The sequence below is a fragment of the Coloeus monedula genome (assembly GCF_965178545.1).
Source record: "Coloeus monedula genome assembly, chromosome: 9".
NCBI classification, from domain to species: domain Eukaryota; kingdom Metazoa; phylum Chordata; class Aves; order Passeriformes; family Corvidae; genus Coloeus; species Coloeus monedula.
Window position 1 is genome coordinate 26,504,151 of NC_138789.1, and position 21,847 is coordinate 26,525,997.

Consider the following 21,847-nt stretch of genomic DNA (forward strand, 5'->3'; position numbering starts at 1 on the left):
TGGTCTTGTCATCTGTGTAGTAACTTAAATTGATACTGGTAATAGTGAAGAGGAGGGCAAAAAAATTTATGAGGTCTAAACCACTAGCTCTTACTGGAAGAGGTCTGTGTTTTGTAATTGGAATGATAAAAGATGTGATCTTTTCTTCTGACATAAAGAAAAAAAGATAAAAGATGATGCACCTGTTCCACTGGCCAGTGAAGAGCCTCCCACCCACACTTCAAATACTGTTTCTGAGTGTCTCATCAAAAGAGAATGTTTTTTTATTTCAATCCTCCAGCAATAACATAGTTAATTCAGTCACTGAGGCAGATAACTCAAAGGTAATTTCTAATGTTTCATATAAATCTTCCCAAATAATTGGAACAACTAAGCACGTTAATTATTGTCACTCAGTAATCATGGCAAGTACAAATTGATTGATGGTATGAATGAGTACACCAATCGATGAAACAAACAAATGAAAAAAGATGTTGCCACCTCAGAACATTTCAGCTTTCTTTGAAACCAAATTTCTTCAAGTTTGGACAAAGAATCCACCCTTACTCCAACTCTGGCACAGATCTACCTTATTAAGTATGGATGAAAGTTTGTGTAAGACTGAGCATAAAACTGTGATGGGAAATTTTGTTTGTTCCAAATCACTGCAGTAATACTTCGGAGAGGAAAATAGTTATCTGAGTTCTGAATAATGAGAGGAAAATCTCCAAAAGTAAGATAGCAAAGTGAAGTACAAAAATAACCAAGAATGTTCTCTATTCCTAAATGTCTGTTGACCATTTAATTTGGGAACGCTCACTTGAAAAGGTGAACTGAATGCCTCCTGAATTCATGACTCTCTGCCATGGTTGTTGAATTCTGGTATGAACAGAACTTCAGGGGAAACGATCAAGAAAGGATAAGATGAAGAAAAAAACAATCCCAGAGGGATAAAGAGAATCAAAGAGAAACACAAGGACGGGAATTCATATTTTGGAAGAAAACAGCTATTAGCAATTGAGCAAGATACATAAAGACATTTCAAAAGATTAATACCTATAAGACTGGAATTACATGTTTCTCCATCCTGGGAAGTTTTAAGATTTATTTAGGTTTCTGTTGTGAACATGGTGTTGGCAACTTCACAAAGTCTTGAATCAGTCTCCAAAACCATGACATTTACCCCTGTATTTCTTAGTTTCAACCACACCACATGTTGTTTAGCTGACTGATGCATACACGCAATCTGGGCAACCAACTGATGACTTCTGAGCTGAGATTCGCCCATCCTTTCCTCAATCACAGAAAAACAGTCCCCATGTCTTTGTGAATCAAATGACCAGGAGATTGTCTCTTAATCTCAAATAACACAAGAGCCACAATCAAATCCTAGCACATACTGGCACAATTGACATAACTGAGGGGAAAAGGCTGCCTTCCGGTCTTTGGTAGATCGTTTTGCCATATACATTTCAAAGAAGTCAATCCTCAATTTTATCATTGATCTGATTATATCTGATTTCATCGGAACAACTCAAGTGATGAAGTCACAACTGTCACAAAATCTCATCGTTATCTAGCCTTTTTCTTTGTTGCTATTCAGCACTCATTGATTTCTCCTGAACTCCCCATTTCCAGAGTCTTTGCACCAGCCACATCGCTGTCATTCATCCTCTCACTTTGTGCAGTGCATCTTTAAGTGTTGAGCCTGTTTTTGAGCTGCAGCTTTTCCCCCCTCATCAAGACAAGGGGGGCTGAGTCCTACAGAAGTGTGATCCCTCCTCATGCTCTCCTTCTTTTGCCTGTCCTGAGACCCCACCCAGGTTATGGGTGAGGACGAGCCCCTGAAAGCTCCCCTCAACATGGGACCCAGCGCTGAGGGACAGCCAAGAGCCAGCCTTTGAGGTCGCAGCCCGGGGGTGGCCGGCCCCTCACGGCGGTCTCCCGCCCTCCCCTGCCCGCGCTGAGGGAGCGGGCGGCTCCCGCCGCTCCCGCCCTGTGGCGGCCCCGGGGCCAGTGGGCGCGGCGGTCCCTGCCGCCGGCGCAGCCCCCTGCCCGCCCGGCCCCGCCCGCCACCGCCGCCTCGCCTTCCCTCTCCTCGCCTCGCCCTCTCTCCCGCCCGGGTGCTGCCGAGCCGAGGCGCCGGGCGGGCAGCGGGCGGCCGGCCGCGCCATGAGCGCCGAGTGCAGCAGTTACCTCAACGCCGACAAGGTGCTAGTGAGCGGGTTCAGCTGCCCGCGGGCGGGCGGCGACGCCCGCGCCGTGTTCTGCTGCGGCTTCCAGGACGTCAAGTACTGCTGCGATGACCCCCACAGCTTCTTCCCCTACGAGCACAGCTACATGTGGTGGCTCAGGTAGGGGAGCGGCGGTGCCTTCCGGGGTAGAGGCTCTGGGCGGGAGACCCGTGTTCGCCCGAGCTGGCTCGGATGTGTGTTTGTGAGGTACTTGTAGCCGGGCGCTCGAAGGCTGCCTTTGTCCCGCCGAGAGTAGCGGTAGAGCTGCATCTTCAGCCCAGAGAGACTTTTGCTCTTGCCAGGGTAGTTTCTGAAGGAAATAACTCGTGGTCTTCGTAAGGAAGCTCTGGGAAACGCTCGGTGCCCCAGGCAGAGCATCCGGAGCGTCTCCCGCCCTTTGGGTGAGAGGAGCGGCTATCTCGGGGCCTGAGCGCGTAAGATGCTGCGCGCATAAAGTTCCCAGTGACTTGAGCTACTTTTCCATGTAAGATAAAGTACTACGTAACTTTCCACTGGGAAGACGCAGATGATGAGCCTGGTACTCTCCCGGGATAGTGCAGGTATTTGCCTGGCTCTGGCTGGATCTCCAGCAGCGGCAGAAAGAGTTGCACTCAGCCAGCCCGGCTGCTTTCTGTGCCTGATTCTCCTCGGGCTCCACAGCATCCACACTGGCCGTGTCAGCATGTTAGTACACCTCTGCATGGGGCTTCCGCTATGTTTCTTACGGACTTGTTATTCTTATTTTGTCAAATCTCCTTCTGGGCTGGCTTATACCGTCTGCTTCTGCAGCCCTGGTGGCAGCAGTCGCTACCTGCTGTTTGAAGATAGGTAATTTTATCTGTTTTATACTGTTTCCTACCAGTTTTCCTGAGTGCCCTCTAGTATTAGGATTGTGAGATTTGGTGAGCAGCAATTGCAGGTTCAGTTTATGCCCAGTGTTTAAAATGTTGTGAGCATTTGGTACATCTATTCTCAGCTTTCGCCTTTCCAAACAGCTTCTGGACTATCATTGAGGCAGATGCTATGTCACACCAATTATTTCAGTTGCATCTCATCCATACTGTTTTTCACTCCACAGGGCTGATCTTAGAGGTGCATAATCTGGAGCTGCATGCCCAAGACGTGGGTGTGGCAAGGTTCTACAGTGGCCAAATATTGCCTCCAGTCTTGCTCACAAAATCCTTCCTGTTGGTGGCCAAAGTACTGTTGATGTCTTTGGCTGCCAGTTCACATTGGCTCCATGATTTCAGTGAGCTGTCACTGAAGACTCTAAAACTTTTCTCGAGTTCAGAACTCTCTGTTCTGAGTTTATTGCTATGTAGGCTTGGTTTTGTTCTTTATGCATTACATTATGTACACTGAAACTCAGGTACATCACTTTTGCCTGTTCACTCAGTTTTCTGCAAGTCTTCTAGCATTCCTTGCCCTCAGCATTTGATTGCTTGTAGGGGCTTAGGATCATCAGGAACTCAGATTTCCTTCTTCACCAGGTCATAGATGAAGATACGAATAAAATTCAGTCTCAGTGACTTTTCTTTACACTGAAAAGAGACCACTTAGCCTTGCACTTTGCTCCTTATGCTTTTAAGCAGCCTTTAATTTGTGGCAAAACCTTTCCCTAATCCTGTATTAGTTCAGTCTTTTTAACCCCACATTCAGTGCAGGGCTTTGTCCAAAGGCTTTTTGAGACATCTGACTCTGTCTTCTGGGTTCCTTTATCCATCTGCCTATTGACACTTCATAGACTTCAGCAGGTTAACAAGGTAGTGTTTTCCCCTCATCCTAATGCTGATCCTTTCATTAAAGATTTTATGTCAGGAAGCTGCAAGTGCCTTCAGCTTCCTGTGGGTAGAGCATAGTAACGAGATGGTTGGGGGTGGAGGCTTTACCATCAAAGGACCTGTCTCTCACATTCGGGAAGGTGAGCAGGGGCATCGTGCCTTGGGGATCATAGCCAGGCTCCGATTCAGCACTGTGCAACCAGACGCACTCAGCACCTCGGCCAGCAGCCCTGCAGTTCCACATGTGAATTCCTTCAGGGCTCGTGAGTTAATGCTATCCAGTACTGTGGACTTACTAGTTTAATTTATCTGGTCTAATATTTAATGTATTATTATTTAAAATCTACTTTGTCTGGTGCAAAGAATGGGTTGATTGTGGGGATCTCCCAGGCATCTTCCACTGTGACTGACACAGAATTACTTGGCTTCTCTGATGTGAGAAGACATGTCCAAGTGTCCTTTTTTACACTTTTGCTATGAAATATACTGTTTCAATGTTATATTTTTGCATAGTCCTTGACTGTTTCAATCACAGTAAACTTGCTCAAAATGGCAGAAGAACTGAAGGAATAAGTTAATATGACATAACAACCTCTCATCTGGATGTTGTAGTGAAGACTCTTAAAGCTTGATCTTTTAAGAAACTACTTCCAAGAACTGAATCCCAGGAGAGGCTTTAATGAAGCACCTCTCTGAAGGTTCTTCCTTTAAAAAGATTTTGTAGGGTGTGAGAAGTAACTGCTTAGCTTTCACCTAAGTCAGAAATTTGGGCCCAAACTGAAAATTAAGGATTTTTTTTTTCTTCTTTCTACAGTAGCCCCAAGCTGCTAAAAGGACTTAAGGAAATTGCAATTTGTGGAGTTTTGATTGTGCTTAACTTCTGCCATAACTGACTATATTCATTATAGAAAATAGGTGAATAAATACAATTTACCTCTCCAAGAAAAGTTACTGAGTGGTTAGAATTGAACCACTTCCTGTAAGTGTTTTCAGTAACAAATAGAGTAATTTTTAGTTATTAACACACTGAAAACATATTAATATTCATTATTTTGAAAACTGTATACATTTTCACATGACAGTTCAATTAGAAGTTTAAGTAGAACATAAAAATAACATTTTCTGGCCTCCCAGAATGTTTTGGTGATCACCAGACTGTTACTTGTATTGGTTGGTAACAACCATATGTTAAAATAATCCTTAAAATGCTTCCTTCAGCCCTTGAGGACACACTTTTAAGACTTGAAACCCTTAAGACTTAAAATTAAACAAGAGTTAGGCAAATCAGCCAGGGTAAGTCTGGAGGTGGAATGTATTGAGGAACGGAAAGAAGTTGGAAGCTCTGATGGGGGAATTGTTTCAGGTTTTGCTGTACTCCAGAGCTTTAGGTTTATTTTCCTAAATCTTCATTTGCTTGCCTCCCCCCAGATATTTGAAAGCAGTGAGTGACTGCACCACAACTGGTTGGTGATACCTAAGGGATTACTTCAGTTTGGTAGCACATCAGGTAGAATTTCAGGAAACTGTTGCACATTTCACTTGTGTTTTTCCTGCTGTGGGAGGGGCATGGCTTCCAGCTCTGATGCAAGCAGTTCATGGAGAAGCCAGCAGCCTTGGCAACCTGAAGCAATAGTCTCTTGCAGGCCTATCCTGTTCTTTTTTCTTGCCAAATCTCTCTCTGCCTGTACTGTGTTTAGAACCAGACACTGCCCTATCCCTTAGCAACATGGAACCCTCTTTCCCCCTCCCACTTCTGCAAAAACTGCAATATTTGACAACATCCTAACACCTGCTGTACTGGGAGCTGCTGGACTTACATAGATAATAGACCATTGAGCAACTCTGACACATTTCATATTTCCCCCAGAATTTATTATATGTAATTAATACTATTATTAATTTCTGTATGCAATTAATAGTATTATTAATATATGAGTTATCCTTTCTTTTAAATTTTTTTTCTGTTATTTAAAATCAAATAATATAGTTCCTTTTTTTGTTTTGTTTTGGATTTTTTGTTTGTTGATTTGGTTTTTTTTTATTTTGGTTTTCTTTGGTTTAGTTTGGGTTTCTTTGTTAGATCATAGATCTTGAAAGACTTATTTCCACAAAGAAGAGGGAAGGATGCATTTTGCTGTCTTTTAGAGCTGTCAGGAGCCCATGGAATAGAGAAGGCAGCACTAGGAAAAGGCAGAATTTATCAGAAGGTTATTCAGCTTTTGAATCCACAAAACACAGATGCTATAAAACACCAGCAAGCAGAACACTGAGAAGCTCAGCCTCCAGAGCAGTGTGCTGTGCATGCACATCTGCTTTACCTCCCAAGCTGAGTGGAAGGGGAGAAATGCTGAACATGTGATATTTGTACTGAACTGCAGCAGTTATGTTCAGTCAGCCTTTTGGTTTCTCTTTGTTTTAAAATATTTTAGGTTTATTTTTGTCACTCTTCTGTGAAGTTTTATTTTGCAAATTTAATGGCATCTTTCAGTATCAAATAGAATTATAATATCCATTCCAAAGCTGTATCTTTTAAGTTGTGTGTAATAATACATATTTGATTCAAATTCTGTCAAGCCAAGTATAGATTTTACTCAAAACGCTTTCTTAATTAATACCCGTAGAGCTATGGTGGCCTAATACTGAGGCCAAGCTTTGCTTGGCTGTACCGACCTCCAGGCATCTGTTTTGGCTTTCCAAAATAGCAAGTCTTTTGTTTCTCTATGCCCATTCTTCCAGTTTCTTGAGAATATTTGTCTGTGTGCTTTGCAAATACTATGAACAACACATCACTGCAACAATGGCATTGGGAACATTTGATTTACTCGGATCCGGGTGACTCATGAGCTTCCTTTTAGTCTATCTGTGGGCAATACTGCCTCTGCTCAGCCAATATTTAAGTTTTCCTGGCTGTTACTGGTGTGGATAGACTAATTTTATGGACTAAAAATAACTGTATGTGTGTGATGCTGAACATCCACTGACAGACAAGTTGATGACCCACTCAGCAGCTCTCTGGACACAGCCTGGGGAGCCCTGGGCAGGCTGCTGGCAGAGTGGAGCCTCTCTGCTGAGTGAAGCCTTTGGCTCTGCTGCAGGCCTGGATGTGGCACTCAGTGTAACAGCAGTGAAATGTGTGATATGGCTCCTACTTTATGTGGAAAGTAACTTGGGAGAGTTCTGTTTGGATCTCCCACCACATTTAACATTGCTCATGTCAGGGTTACCTCTACGCCTTCTTTGCCATCTTTATACCAGATCATCACTTTGGGGTTGAGTGGGTTGTTAATGCAAAACGGTTTTGCTCACTAATGAGGTCACAGCTGTGGGCAAGAGGGACTTTTTAGTTTGCTTGTTTAATGTCTCTGCTGTCAGAAGACTGATCTTGAAGACAGAGACCCTGAGACCTTTAGACTGTTACCATGTAACTGCTGGGTGGCCTGCAGACAGTGTTTAAGGTAAAGAATGGAAGGTCGCAAAATGCTTTTAGCAAGGACTTTTTAAAGCAGATATGCAGCACCACAATAATTGCTGTAGAATCTAGAGGATATGCTGTAAGGTTGTCTTTAGTTTCAGAGGAGTGTAATTGTTAAAGTGGTCAGCGATTATAGTTATTTGGTATTTTCTGACAGCTTTAACTAGTAAAAAAGACAGAAAAGATTGTGTTCTGGTTAAGAAACATCAGTATTCAGAGCTGTGGAAGACATATTAAATTTCTCTGAATAAGATAAATTAAGACACAACCCTCCATCCCCAAACTTTAACTCAAAATTAATCTTATAGAACGTAATTATACCTTCTCTGTGGGTTGATGGCTTCAGCACTTTGAAAACAATCTGGTATCGAAACATTGTGTGTTTAAAAAGAGTAAGTACAAATTGTCCTGATTTCTGATTCATTCAGGAAGTGCAATCAGAGTATCTATTTGGTTTTGTGATGGTGGTGAGATCTTCTCATGTTGCTGCTGCAGCATGAGAAGCATTTCTTGTAGCACATAACCTATGATGAGTTTTTGACCTGGAGAGTTCCTCAGGTTTTTCTTATCTTTGCCTTTTGTAACTCACAAAGCATCTTACACAAGTTGTGTAGCGATACTGAAGATGCATTGTGCTGTGCAATACACAACTGTATTGTTCATATCATCGTCTACAACTGCATGAAGGAGAGCTACAACCAAGAAGTAACACATTCCTGAACAGAAAAATGTATAATCTTTGATATATACTTGATCTATTTGGCTTTAGGGCAGCTGACTGCTCAGTGTTTGGATAATGGTGAACAACCTCCTTAGTCCTGCACTGCACACTGGAATTTAAATGGAATCTTACAATAGGGCTGGTTTGTACTGCCATGACAAAAAACCACAAATAATTGTTTCTGAAGAATCTTGTTTGTATCACTTGGTTCTATGGCTATTCAGCCTCCTGTGTATTTCTTCTGTTTCGTCTATTTGGGTCATGGCGTTCCAAGTAAAAATGCAAAAATCAAGCCAGAACACAGGTGAGATCTCTGACTGTAGGTCATATTCAGATTCCATAGTAAGCAGAATATTGCTTGCTTGCAAGTTTTGTTTGGGCCAAAAAACAATAAGGAAAAATTTGCTTAATATGTGCATATATGCACAAATACATAAGGACATCCTATTTGATGAGGATGATAAATACCAGGAAAAATCTTCAGAAGGGTAAAACTCTTCTTTCCAGAACCATTTTGCTGATAACAAATCATTTTAGCTGTGCATGGAGCTAAATGTTGCCCAAACTTCATTACTGAATCAGACCAGTAACTAATGAAAACTGCATGTGAAAGTCATAGTGATATCTGCTGTTCTCATCCTGCTGCTTTTAAGAGTTTCTCCTGTGGACATATCTGTGTGCTGGTGCTGTGGGAGCTTGTAGAAAAGCTTTGCAGTTGCTTGAATGTAAAATTCATAAAAACATCCCAAGGCACAGTTCTTCTCATCTTCCTGCAAGGCCACAGTAGAGTTGACTTCTCCCTGATAGCAGTGATATATAAAGGCATTTTTATGACTGAAGGATGGAGCTTGTAGAATTCAAGACATTCATCTCTCTTCTGACCTTTTGACGTCTGTCAAAATTGCAAATATACCAGAGCAGTAATATAGGGATTCTCAGTCCTCAGACTCCTCATCTGTGACCAAAAGGCTGCTGTTTAATTTCACCAGAAGTCAGGATCTTTGGCATGGACTGTAGAATAGAGGACTGGAACATGGAAGGCATTAAATGGCCCGGGAGAGTGTAGGAAATGATAGCTAGACTGTATTGTATTGGGTCCTTTATTTCATCATGAGACTTTTATATTAGGAAAGACTTGAAAATAAGGGTTGGAAATGAGGAGAGATTTCTGTATATACATATACTGCCTCACTGTATGCCTATGGGAGATGTGTAAAGTAGCTTTTATCCTGCAGGAGTAGTACCTTGATAAAATCTACATATAGTACTGTATCTTAGGCCTCCAGAGTAATTAATTCCTGCTTCTTTGATGCCTTTGATATTGTGAGTAAACTAATTCAGCTTTCGTTTTCCTTTTACTGTGACAAAGATCATGGGAGGATTTCTGCAGTCCTGATGGGAGATTTATTGCATTAGCACAAAGGCACAACAGTGATCACAGTACTCCGCCCTGCTCTGAAGAGCCGCTAACAGAATTCAATAACATGGCTTGCATGTTTTGTATACTATAAAAATGGCATTTCAGACTGAAAATACAGCTTTAATAGTCATGTTGCTTGAGTTTCCTGGAGCTCTAGAATCACCCTCTGTGTGTGCATTTGATATTTTGCTTATCTAGGATTATGTATTGCACTGAAGAACTTTTTGATCTCACTGATGTCAGTTACTGCTAGAAGTTATTTCTGATTTTCATAAATATGCTTTAAATCAGACTCGGGAGTAGTATGCAGGAAATGTCATTGAAGGCCAGATATTCAACTACTGTGTAATGACACTGACCCTTCTGAGGGCAGTGAAATAACTGTAGTTTATGCAATTGAAGTATTGAGCTCTAAACTTCTGTTTACAGTAAAATACACAGTTACTCCCATGCCTGACTACAAATAAACTCCAGACATCATCTTGACCATTGTTTTAATGGATACCCCAGGCTGTTTGTACACTTAATTTCTTTGTTTTTCTCTCTTAGTGTTGGAGCACTCGTGGGCCTGTCAATAGCAGCAGTGGTCCTCTTTGCTTTTATCATCACTGTGTGTGTTCTCTGTTATTTGTTTATCAGCACCAAGCCACGCAGCAAACTGGATACTGGTTTAAGCTTACAGATGGCAGGTAAGACCAGTTGTTATTGATGTGCATTATCACCTGCAGAGGAAAAGCCTTACTCTGTCTTTAAATGGATGTGGAGGGATCCAACAGTGTGTATTTTCCTTCTGACGGGGATGTCAAAATGTAATCAAGCTATCCTGCTGTTTTACCTGCTCTGTGAAATCTGTACCAAACTCAAAACATTTAGCACAAGCTCAGTGTATTTATTTAGTAGTAGGAAGAGCGTAAAAGTTTGTAATACTGAGTAAAGGTGCAAAAAATAAGCCCCTTTATCAGAAAGAGACTTACTGACTTAGCTGCTCTGGATTTCCTGTCAAGAGTACATAAACATATAGTAGTGATTCATTCTAGGGATAAGAATCTCAGGAGAGATTTTAAGTGTATTTTCTTGTGGCAGAGAGAGGTCATTCTTCTTTTTTGCTTTCTTCCTGGCATAGGATCCAGTCTTTGAAGTCTAAGACTCTTTGTTCCAGTACCAGTAGTCTATATCTTTGTGCCTAGACTATGTTGGCAAATGCCTGCAGGAATAGTGCATGTAGTCAGCACTAACCCACTCACATGGGAAAACTGCTGCTGCTGCTCCAGTTCACTACATTTGTGAAATCTGACTGCAAGTCTGGTTTGCAAGATGGGGTGTGATAAGTTTCACCCTTTGTCTTGGACTTCCTACATATTTAAATGAACCTCTTCAGCAGTTCAACCAGTAAAGTCATAGGAAATAAAAGGAATGTTGTACTTATTTAGGCATTGAAAGTTCAACAGGTTGAAAAAGGGGAAGAATTCTTGGACAAAAGTCCCCTCAGCTCAAATTTTCTTTTTACTTGTTAGTTTAAAAGGCTTCTATACCTGCATGACAGTAAATGACCAGTGAGTTACTGTAATTATTGCCTATTTTAGAGCAGTAGGCCCCCTCCTGAGTGTCTAGTTAACACAATCCACTTCGTACCAAGCTTCCTGTGTCTAATTTTGTTCTCTGGAGAATGCAGGCTTTGGTTTAAAAGTGGTTCATAGAGCTGTCAGAACTGCAAAGCCTCCGTGTGTAGCTGTATGAGATGAGCAAGCTGCTGAAGTCACACATTCAGCAAACTGCTACTAATCTGCAAATTGAAAACTTCACACTTGTCCTGGAGAGAGAGTGGAATTAAGACCTGCTACCTAGAACAGCTTAAATAAACTCTTGGGTGGGATGAACAAAATGCTCTCGTGCTCTTCTACAAGATGGTTGTGTTTTATTATAAACTGGCATTATGTTTTTGAATGTGTTGCTGTTTAACTTCTTCCCTCAGGCTCTCCTGCTATGGCATCAGCTCCTAATCCATTGCCAGGACAGCAGTGCTGTATTTCTCATGCCTTTTATTTTTGTGCCAGACATGTTTTGCACGTGGGGAGCTGGGAAGGAGGCAGGTGCTACTGCACCAATGCTACCAAGCAATTCCATCTTTCTGTACGGACTCGAACCCTGCTGCAAACCCACATCCTGCCTGGGCAGTAAATGTTGTTCCTTACTTCCTATCATGAGGTGAACAGCATCCCAAGTTCCCCCACTCATGACCCGGCATTCATGTAGGCATTCCAAGTCACAATTCCAACCTTACAAGGCTGGAAAGCTGAGGGATCTTTGCTTTTTCCCAGCCATTTCCTGTGTAGTTTGGAGCTTTGCTTGGACAAATTCCTTTGTATTTAAACAGAGCTTTGACTTTGCTCTCATCCTGTGTTTTTCACTTTTATTATTCTGTTTCTTTGTCTGTTTCGAATGACAATTATTTCACATCTAAATTCTGATAGCTTTGGCTGTTGGTGAGGTGGGTTGCTGGAAATTGAAAGCCAGTTGCTTTGCCAAGGTTGAGAGATCTTTGGAAATGTTTTAGCATTTCACTGACAAGCCTGAGTGCTTGCCTTCGTCATACTTGGGTTTCTTTTGCGTGGAAGTCATGCAAGGGCTGAGTGTCTGATGAGATGGCTGGTTAGCTGCTTGCATGCCTGGGGAAAATAAAAACAGCCTCTCTCCTCATCTTTCAGTTCTTCTGAGAGTTCAGAATAACCGTATATAGGCAATGAAAACAAATTAAAAAATTAAATTAGTTTTTAAATGCTTCAGAAAACTGCAGGCCTGAGGACTGAGTTTTAACTGTGAACTCAGTTCAACAAAGCTTTTTCTGAACTAGCACAATTTTGCCTTTAGATGAAGGCTATGGCACACTTCAGGTGCTGTGCAACATCTGTTTCCCTGGAGCACTCACACAGCACTCATTTTTGAAAGCAATATTTTTTATTATATTCAATTTCACCCATAATACATCAGCTTGGTTGGAGTTTTGTATCTCATTAAACATAAAATTGATTATTTTATGCCTTTCCTATCTCACATAATAGTAGAAGTTGGTCATTGTTCTGTGGGCTCATCTAAGATCTCCTAAATACAGAAGTGGAATGGTTGAAGTTTTACAGAAATAATTTAAAGATCGATGATAAATCTAACAATAAAGTGAATATGAAGCCCTTTATTAAGGTTTCTGGTTCTACAAAAGGCGTATCAACTGGAATTTGCCTCTGTTTAGCCTTTAACAAATGGTCTTTCATAGCATCAGCATCCAATATTACAGGTTGGGTTCCTGAGTTAGCTAAGGATGTTCTAGCCCTAGCAAAAATTTACATTTTAATCTGAGCACTGAATTTCAGGAGAAATGAGCTCAGTCACTGGCATAGACAAGGAAGAACTACTTAAATGTTGCTGGAGTTAGACATTTCTAGTTGTAGTATCCTAGCGTAGAGTGCAGAGTTGATCCACAGTAGATATAGACAAACAAGAAGATCCTTCATTTCAGTTGCTTGTTAAGCTCTTTCTAAGAGAAAGTATTTTTCATTTAACACATTGTACATGTTATTGTTTCTCCCATTTGAGGGCTGGAGAACTGTAACAGTGGTAAAAAAAGGCCTCAAAGAAATCCAAGGCCTGAATATGCAAACATTATATATTTATTCAAGGTGAAAGGGAATTCGGTCATGTGCTTTGTGCTTCTAATAAAAAACTTCTCTTTGTGCCAAAGGTTTATCCCCTTCAAAATGTGAGGAACTAGGAAGTCACAACTGCAAGTGTTTTGTTAAGGCTGAGTGAATAATGCTGGAATATCCCCCTAGTGCTAGAGATAAGGAGGACTGAGCAAATACTGCATAATTGTCAGGATAGGAGTGGTAAACAGGCAGAAAAGGGGAAATCCAGAGGCACATCTTCCTGACTCTGGGAAAGGTGCACATACATTTGCCTTGACCAGGCAGCTGATGGGACAGGAGTGATCATCTTCTGCTGGCCCCTGAGACCAGGCTTTGCCATCAGAGATATAAAAGATAGAGAGAGACTCTCGACCTTGGTGACCCAAACAGTTTTTAAACATATTTTCTGAGTTGCCCCTGTATTTCTGCCAGATCTGGAAAGACCTTTGAGATGAGGTGTTCTATACCACTGCAAAACATGAATAGCAAATTACATTTTATGATAGTAACTAATATTTTTCCCTTAAAATTTAGCACAGGAAGACCTCTGCATTCAGAGTCAGACAGCAGGGACCTTTGAGTTGGAGTGTGAAAGAACTGTGGCCTTGTAAATTAATCATAAGTGCTGGGGAAAATGTGCTTTAATAAAAGTTATTAATTCCTTGTTCTTGCAAAGCGGTGACAACATAATATGCAAAAGTTCATGGTTTCATTTCATAATAAGGAAAAACGCAGCTTGAAAAATAGCCAGATGACTTTCCTGTCTCTATTTCTCTCCTTAATTAAAGATTCCTCATGGGGCATGATTCAAATATATGAGATATTCAGGTATTTTGATGAAAAAGCACAAAACTCTCACACATTGTCCTTCTTAGCTCAGTACAATTATCTGACTATTGGTTGTGAAAGCAGATAGCTGCTGTGTGAATTCAGATGCACTGCTTGGCTTTTGGAGTGTGTCTTGATAACTTTGCCTTTTAGGTTTAGGAGTAATTTCAACTGCGTGGTGTTCTTGTAGCTGCCTTTAAATTTTCCCCAGTTAGGCTAGTTTTATCTTTGTCAGTCATCTACTTCAGATTGCTGTATGGGGAAACATCAGTCAAATGGCCTCAAATGTTAAAAAAAAAGACTATTTTTTTTTTTCTCTTTAGGAAATGAAGAAAATTTCCATTTTGGAGCTGGGAAGTCAAATTTAGTGGAAGAGTACATCACTAGGAATGATTACATTTTGAAATGTCTTTATTGAACTCCTTAGCTTTTAAATTTCCCAGACTTTCTTGTAGCAGTGAGATTTTTGCAGCTCATTAGGAGTCAGGTTTTTTACTACAAATATACCCATAGCTGCTGTAGGCTTCAAAACTAAAGTGTCTTCCTCTGTAACTGATAAGGATTTTTTTTCCTTCTTTTTGAGTTTGTTTTTTTATCACAGCTGAAATAACTCAGTTGTTTTCAACTAAGTTCTTAGCTTAAATATCATTGTACAGATTTTTTAAAATGTCAAACTATCAAGTCCCATTTTTGCATTTTTGAAACCAAACTGTAGCTTTTTCAATTCAAACAAAATAAAATGCAGCTTTCAAAACACCTCAATAACAAATAATTCCATTTCCCAATCTGCTTTGTTTCAGTTTCTTATTAAATTAAAATATTAGCATTCTCAACTTTTCATCCCTTTTGGATATAGGGAACCTGTTTTTCAATCCTTTCCCCACACACTTTCTCGGAGAAAAGTACCCTGCCCAGTGAAGTTCATCTTTTCTGTACTCTTTGGGTTGGCCCATGCTTGGGAAAGTGGAAAATGAGGTCAAAGCCAGTGTTGAACTAGAGGGTAATGTGAAATACAGGGAGGCCAGGGAGGAAGATTGATGAGCTCCATAAAGAGAATTAGATGACAGGATAAAGCAGGGAGAGGTTTTGGAGCTGGTAGATAAAGGAGAAAACTGCAAGGAGCTGAATGCTGCTGGGAGCATGTGGAAGAGGGATGGGACTGATGGAGTTGAGAGCAGCAGAGCAGGGAGGCAGCAACGCTGGAGGGGATGGAGAAAGTCCTGGGGGCCAGGAAGCAGAGCTGTGGCTGTGGGTGGGCTGGGGAGCAGAAGCCTGGTGCTTGGGCAGAGGGATGGAGAGGGAGCCTGGCAGATGGGGAATCATGTGCAGGGTTGAGATTTAGGGCAGAGAAAAGGGAGGAGAGACTCCAAGTATGGCCTGCTGTTCATGGATATGGGGACTAGCATGGGAAGCATAGTAGCAGAAAATAAGGACTGGAAACGGAATGAGGAAAGCAGGAAGGGAATGAAAGAATGAATATCAGGTAAGAAAGAAAATTAATTAAGTTGAAAGTGTGGTTAGGAAAGTCTTTTCTTCTAGAGCTTTGTTTTCTCAGCTTTCAGCAGGGATCAGTGGAAACTGGCAGAGTATCTCTCTCCTCCCTTCCTGCAGTGATCCACTGCAGGCTGCCTTTGCTTTAGTTACTCTGATCTGTTGGGCAAACTGATTCAAAACTTCCTGCCCTTCTGCTCCAAGCAGGTGTCTGTATCAGTTAGCTGGTGGAATTTTAACTATTACTTACATTAAACTATGAAGCTGTGCTCTGACAAACAATGTTCAAGTGCTACTAAGCTTGAAAACCAAAGGCTCAAAAGATGGGAGATGACAGAACTAAAGATTTTGTGGGAAACTGGCAAAATGCTTAACTAAAAATATTTTAATGTGCTCCTGTCATCACTTTAATCTTTCTATAAAATGTGGGTAAACTTCTTTGCATCAAAGAAGTATTGTGAGCCTCCACACACACAGAAAGAGCTTTGGGGTCACTGGATGAAGGTGCACTGAAAGCAACAGTGCCTGATTATGTTTGGAGAGGGATGAAAGTTTGAGATTTCTGGTCTATTTTCTTGAATATGGGAATTATTTTATGCAATTTCTTTCAGGAGACTGATTTCCTGCTACAGGTCCAACTTATATCACAGTGCTGCTACCTTAAACTGCTCTTCACTTTGATGTTTATTCCTTTTTAACACAAGTAAATTAATAATTGCAGCCTCCCGGAGGCCCAGGAATGCAAAGTGAAATGGTTTTGATCTGTCTCATCCTCTAAAAATTGTAGAAGGTTCCAGTAACTGTGGTTTTTCTAGTGCAGTGGGCATATCTATGTATTACTATTTGCAACTTATGGAAGAATAATGCTCTTAGTTCTTCTAAAAATGCCTTTGTTTTACAGACAGTGAGGCCAGAGGGAGTTCAATATGTTAAAAAACAGAAGCACTGAATGGATTCTACCAATGCTGTGAAGAAAAGAGGTACCATGAGAACATTTATTTTCATCTCATTCTGTTGTATTTGTATACTCTCTACTCTGTTTTACATGGATTTTATAAAATGATTCTTTATGTGGGTTTTTAACTTTCTTAAAAGCACTAGCAAACTGTCTCTGATTTGTTTATACACTGCCCTGATGCTGTAGGGATGTATCTGCAGAGACTTGGACAGAATCCTTCCCCAGACAAATCTCTTCTAGATTTACTGGTACATGAATACTCCATCATGGTTATGTGCCAGAGAAGATTACATTCCCCCTATGCTGTTACTGTCCTTTCCCTGAGCTGTCCTGGGTGCACCAGAGCTTACTAAGGAGGCAGACACTGTAACTTATTCAAAAGAGTTTCTTCAGTGATGAATTGCCAGAAAGGCTCCTGTGTGACAAAGGGTGAAAGCAGTGAAGTTTCTGGTGGGCAGTTTAGTCATACATTGCTTCCTGGGGATGCAGGAATGAGTGCCAGGTCAATTCTGATACAAAATTGCAGAGGGCTATCTTGCAAGAAACCAGATTTTTATGCTGAAATCATGTGTGAAGGTTGAACTGCCTTTGGCACAGACCGTGCAAAATAGTGTTTAAAGTGTACCCCGATACATAGAGATGAGTTGTACTTCAGACTTAAGAGGAATTTATGAATAAAGCAAAGGACTTCAGATGGCATGAAACATGCATTTTACTTTCTGCAGGGGGTGAAAGCTCGTGGCTGAACAGCCACAGAATGTGAGAATAGCTGCAGATCAGCAATGTCTGTCACAAGAAAAATAAGTGGTCCTGTTTGCTCAGCAGTTGTTTTCAGATGAGCAGGAAAGTAAATGAGTCAAGAGTTTCCTGTTTCATCTATTTTCTCTTGTACCCTTAAAAAAAGCCACCCTGTGCATCTCAAGTGCAAATGCATCTTTCTCAGAGCTCTTTATCGGCATAACAACTTGATTTTGGCTCCTTGTCCTTATAAAAATACTGAAGTGTAACAAAACTCATTTCAGAACTCCTAACCACCTCCACACGTTTTTTTTTTTCTGCTGTTGCAAATGAAAAGGCTTGTGGGAGAAAAATGCCATGGGAAGACTAAAACGGATCCTGCAGTCAGAAAGCCGTCTGTAGTGAGAAAATCCAAAAATATCTGAGGCAGGCGCCAAGTACTGAGATGAGCTGAGGTCTGTGAATGTGGCATTGCTTTCTGAAAGCCATGAGCCTCTTGTTTCCTCATGCTTTTGTTTGCCTGCTTTTCTGTCGTGGTGGAGGAGCTGATGTTTATAGGGTGCCTGCTAATCACTATTGCTTACAGGGAGAGAACTGAGAGGCAGCTGCAAAGGACTTGTGTAGGGTTTGAATGCATGCATTATATAAAGACCAAAAAATTTGGAAGCTTTTTTTGTGGATTAATTACCCAACTCTTTTTGTAGGCAAAATGAGCCTGGCATTGTAGTGAAGACTCAAAATACTTGAGACCTCATTTGGAGCTAAATGCAGGAAAACTATGTCCTTAGCCTGTGAGCATTTCACTTCCCAACTCAGAATGGAAAAGCTGGGAACTTTCTGCGAAAATTGAAAGGGAGACAAGGATCTTTTCTGAACTTCAACACAAATATGGCTAAGTGTTGGTAGAAATTCCAGGTCTCTAATAGTTTTTTGTCCCCTGCTTTTCACATGCGTTTGTTGCAGATTTCATACCCACACCTGTCAAGGGGAGCCACTTCACAGTGCAGCATTAAGCCAGAGAGTCCATCAGTGGCTACAAATTTCTGCTGTGAGAAAGCTACAGGTGCCAATTGGATTTCTTTTAGCAGGCATATTTCCTCTGCCAAATTCACTGAGTTTTAATTAGGATCAGGACCCCTTACGCCTGGTGTAGTTCAGCATACAATTCAAGCTTGTTTGCATGCTCTTTTCCAGCAAAAGGGCAAACACAGCTCTTAGCTTTTTAAAAGGAAAAGGAGAGGAACTAGGCAGCTGGAGGCATTGCTTCTAACTTAGAGTGATAATATATTAAATTATTAAATAGTTGAGCTATGCACAAGAAAAATCTGATACAGATTCAGATCTGAAGACAGATCATGACAACCCAATCTAATTTCTCTCTTTGTCAAGGTAGTTTTGCCTATCAGATGAGTGGGAGCAAGTGGCTGTGATTACAAATCTTAATGAAAATGCAGTCAAAGAGAAGTTTTCAGTGACTCATTTTTAAGTGCATTTTTGGAGGGAAGAGGGATGTCTTGGATAGTGTCTGGTACATCTTCCCAGATGAGTAGTAAGAGCTTGTCTGAAAGACTAAAGAGCACATGAATAAAATTTGTGAATGACACCACTCTGAGAAGGGTTGCAAGACTCTGGGGCTAAAACTACCTTTCAGAATTATCTCAGTGCCCTCGAGAAATGTTCTGAAATAATAAAAAAAAGTGAAATACAAGAAAAATCAAAGTACTGTAGTTAAAAAGGAGAAACCAAATCCTCGAGTAAAACTAAAGAAGAATAGCTGACTAAGTAGTAAAGAAATGCTTCCTAATGTCCAGTCTAAACCTCCCCTGGATGGAGCTTTGAATCATTCCTATGTGTCCTATCACTGGATACCAGGGAGAAGAGATCAGAGAATCACAGAATGGTTTGGGTTGGAAGGGACCTTCAGGATCATCTATTTCCAATCCTGCTGTGACAGGCAGGGACACTTTCCACTAGACTGGGTTGCTCAGAGCTCCATCCCACCTGGCCTTGAACACTTCCAGCAGTGTGGCATCCACAGCTTCTCTGGGCAACCTGTGCCAGCACCTCACCGTTCTCTCCACATTCCCCTCCTCAGGAAGCTGAACAGAGCAGTGAGGTCACCCTGCAGCCTCCTTGTACCTGAACTGGACAATCTCAAAATCCTTAGCCACTACTTATGGGACACTCTATCCAGCTGTCCTTCCAGCCCTTTCTCCAGCTTTTTAGTCTCCTCTGGATGCTTTCGAGTACCTTAACATCCTTTTTAAATTGCCGAGCCCAGAATTGCACACTGCACTCACGGTGAGGAAGCACCAAGGCTCAACACAGCAGGATAATCCCCTCTTCTGACTGGCTGGTTTTGGTGTTTGACACACCCCAGGGTGGGGTTTGCCTCCTCAGTTTGGCTGGGCACACTGCTGTCAGCCAGTTGGCAGTGCTGGTGGAGGGTACAAATGTAAGTTTACATCTATGTCTCAGGTTTTAATTGAAGTTCATCGGGAATGAGTAACCGTCCTCAGAGCCTTCAGCGGAAAATAATTTAGAATCTACAAAAAATATCACTGATAATTCAGATGAGCATCATTCCTCTCAGTGAACCAGTACTGAGGTGATGTTCTTTGCTGGTTAGGATGCTCTTGCTGCTAGTTGCCATCTGCCTTGAATCCAAGATTTCATGCTTTAGAACTTCTGTCAGTAGCTGAGTTAGTTGAAATTATCCAGCCAGACTTCAGTGCATGTCCATTTTTTTGCATATCCAGACAAGCATTTGCTTCTAAACCCATCTGTAACAACAGCTGTTGTGCTTTACCTCGGAATCAATCCTGCTTTAATGAGCAGTAGAGCAATTTATTTGTATCAAAATTCCTCAAGTGTAGTTTGGAATATATTCTGGTGTCTTTCAAGGTTAAAGGCACACATTGTATGTCTATCATTCAGAAGAAGTTCAGTGCCTGGTTTAATGCAGGTATGAGTGGTGCATTTTCCAGGAGGCACTGCATAGAAATGTTAGATGAATGACTGTCTTTATCTACAAAATCTTTTTTGTTTTGTTTTAGCACCCCTGTGCCTTGGGCCTTTATCACGTGCAAGGGGAAATCCTCACTTGCACAATAGAGGAGCAGCAGAAGAGCTACCCATCCACGAACACTCCCAGAGGAGTCACTTAGTGTTTCATAGCTGTAATAATGCCCTTTAGAGGTGCAGTTCTTCACCTGATAAAGGCTAGGAATATAATGAGATACTTGGAAAGAAGTAATGCCAGTGAAATGGATTGAGCTGTGTGGTTTGTTCTGGATTTTTTTGTAGGAAAAAAATCTTCCCTGTTCAGTCTAATTCTTAACTATTATTGGTATTTTGCAGATACAGAGCTGCATCCTTCACAGAGCCCCCACCAAAACAAGCTGTTGACAGAGCCAAGTGGCTTCAAAAGATTTCCTAAGCCACAAGGATGGCCTGTGACTGTGAGCCACAAGAACCTGACTCACTCTTCCAGAGGTGTTTTCCTGGCTCTTACAACCACTGTTGATAACCAGAGGCCAATCTGAAGCTGTGCCAGGATGTATTTGTTTATGGTTGCTGTACTGAGAAGTTGTGTGTTTTGATTTGCACATATCAGCTACTGCTGTCAATCATTTTCATGCAAGTTGTTGTCTCTAGCCTGTGCAATTCCAGTGAGATAACTCAGTTGTCAAGCAGAGCAGAATTTGGCACACCATGTTTACCAAGCTTTATTTTAAGCTTTCCCCACGTGCCATCTCAGTGTGGTGTCTTTATGTCATGAACATGGTTGTGTTTAGCCAAATGTGACTATTCAGTGCACAAACCAATGTGAATGCAGTACCTCAATAAAATCTGACATTTGTGTTGTATTTTTCTTAATTTATCATTTCCCCCCACCTTTGTTTCCTCAGAAGATTCTTGTGAATCTTGAAATTATTTTGATGGGAGAATTTTCTAATAAAAGGTGAAGTTAATAATTAAAAGTGAATTTTTGTAGGGAAGTTCAGATTTTAACAGCTGTTTTCACTGGGAACGGTGTACACTGAAATGAATTGAAATAAACATCCACAATTGTTTTGCAGATTCTTCATCAAAACATGTTGGAATATTTCTTGTGAAGCAAACTAAAATTTTCCAGTAGTATTTCAGTTGGGAGCACTAAATTGTGAAGTGTTGAACTTCCTTCAGGTAATCAAAGAGCTCTAATTGCACATTTTATTTCCCCAGAAGTCTTAAGAACAACCAACACAATCATAACTGTCATATTCAGGTTGTCAGTTCTTTCAAGCTTTCAGTCTTGAAATCATGAACATTAATGATAATGATTTCTTTTCATCTTGTGAGGGTTCTTTGAGATGAGTGATCAAAAGAATTTCAAAACTCTTTAACCATGCTGTTGCTGTTAAGGCAGCAGACAGATTATACCTTCCATTTGCAGAAGAGGTCTAAAATATTTACCTACCGTGTCAGTTTTGTCTGTGGTTATACTTCAACTTGTTAAGACAAAATCCTTGTCTACTGTTTGGGAGTGACATCTTTTTGTTTGAT

General features: G+C 41.1%; 1 protein-coding gene across 1 annotated transcript; it reads left to right on the plus strand.

Moving 5' to 3' along the window:
• Positions 1 to 2,151: 2,151 nt before the first annotated feature.
• SHISAL2A (shisa like 2A) lies at positions 2,152 to 20,758 on the plus strand (the record flags this gene model as incomplete). Its single annotated transcript, XM_082286846.1, is given in 4 exon segments — positions 2,152 to 2,333; positions 10,157 to 10,296; positions 20,660 to 20,729; positions 20,731 to 20,758. Coding segments are annotated over 4 exon segments (420 nt in total).
• Positions 20,759 to 21,847: the final 1,089 nt, after the last annotated feature.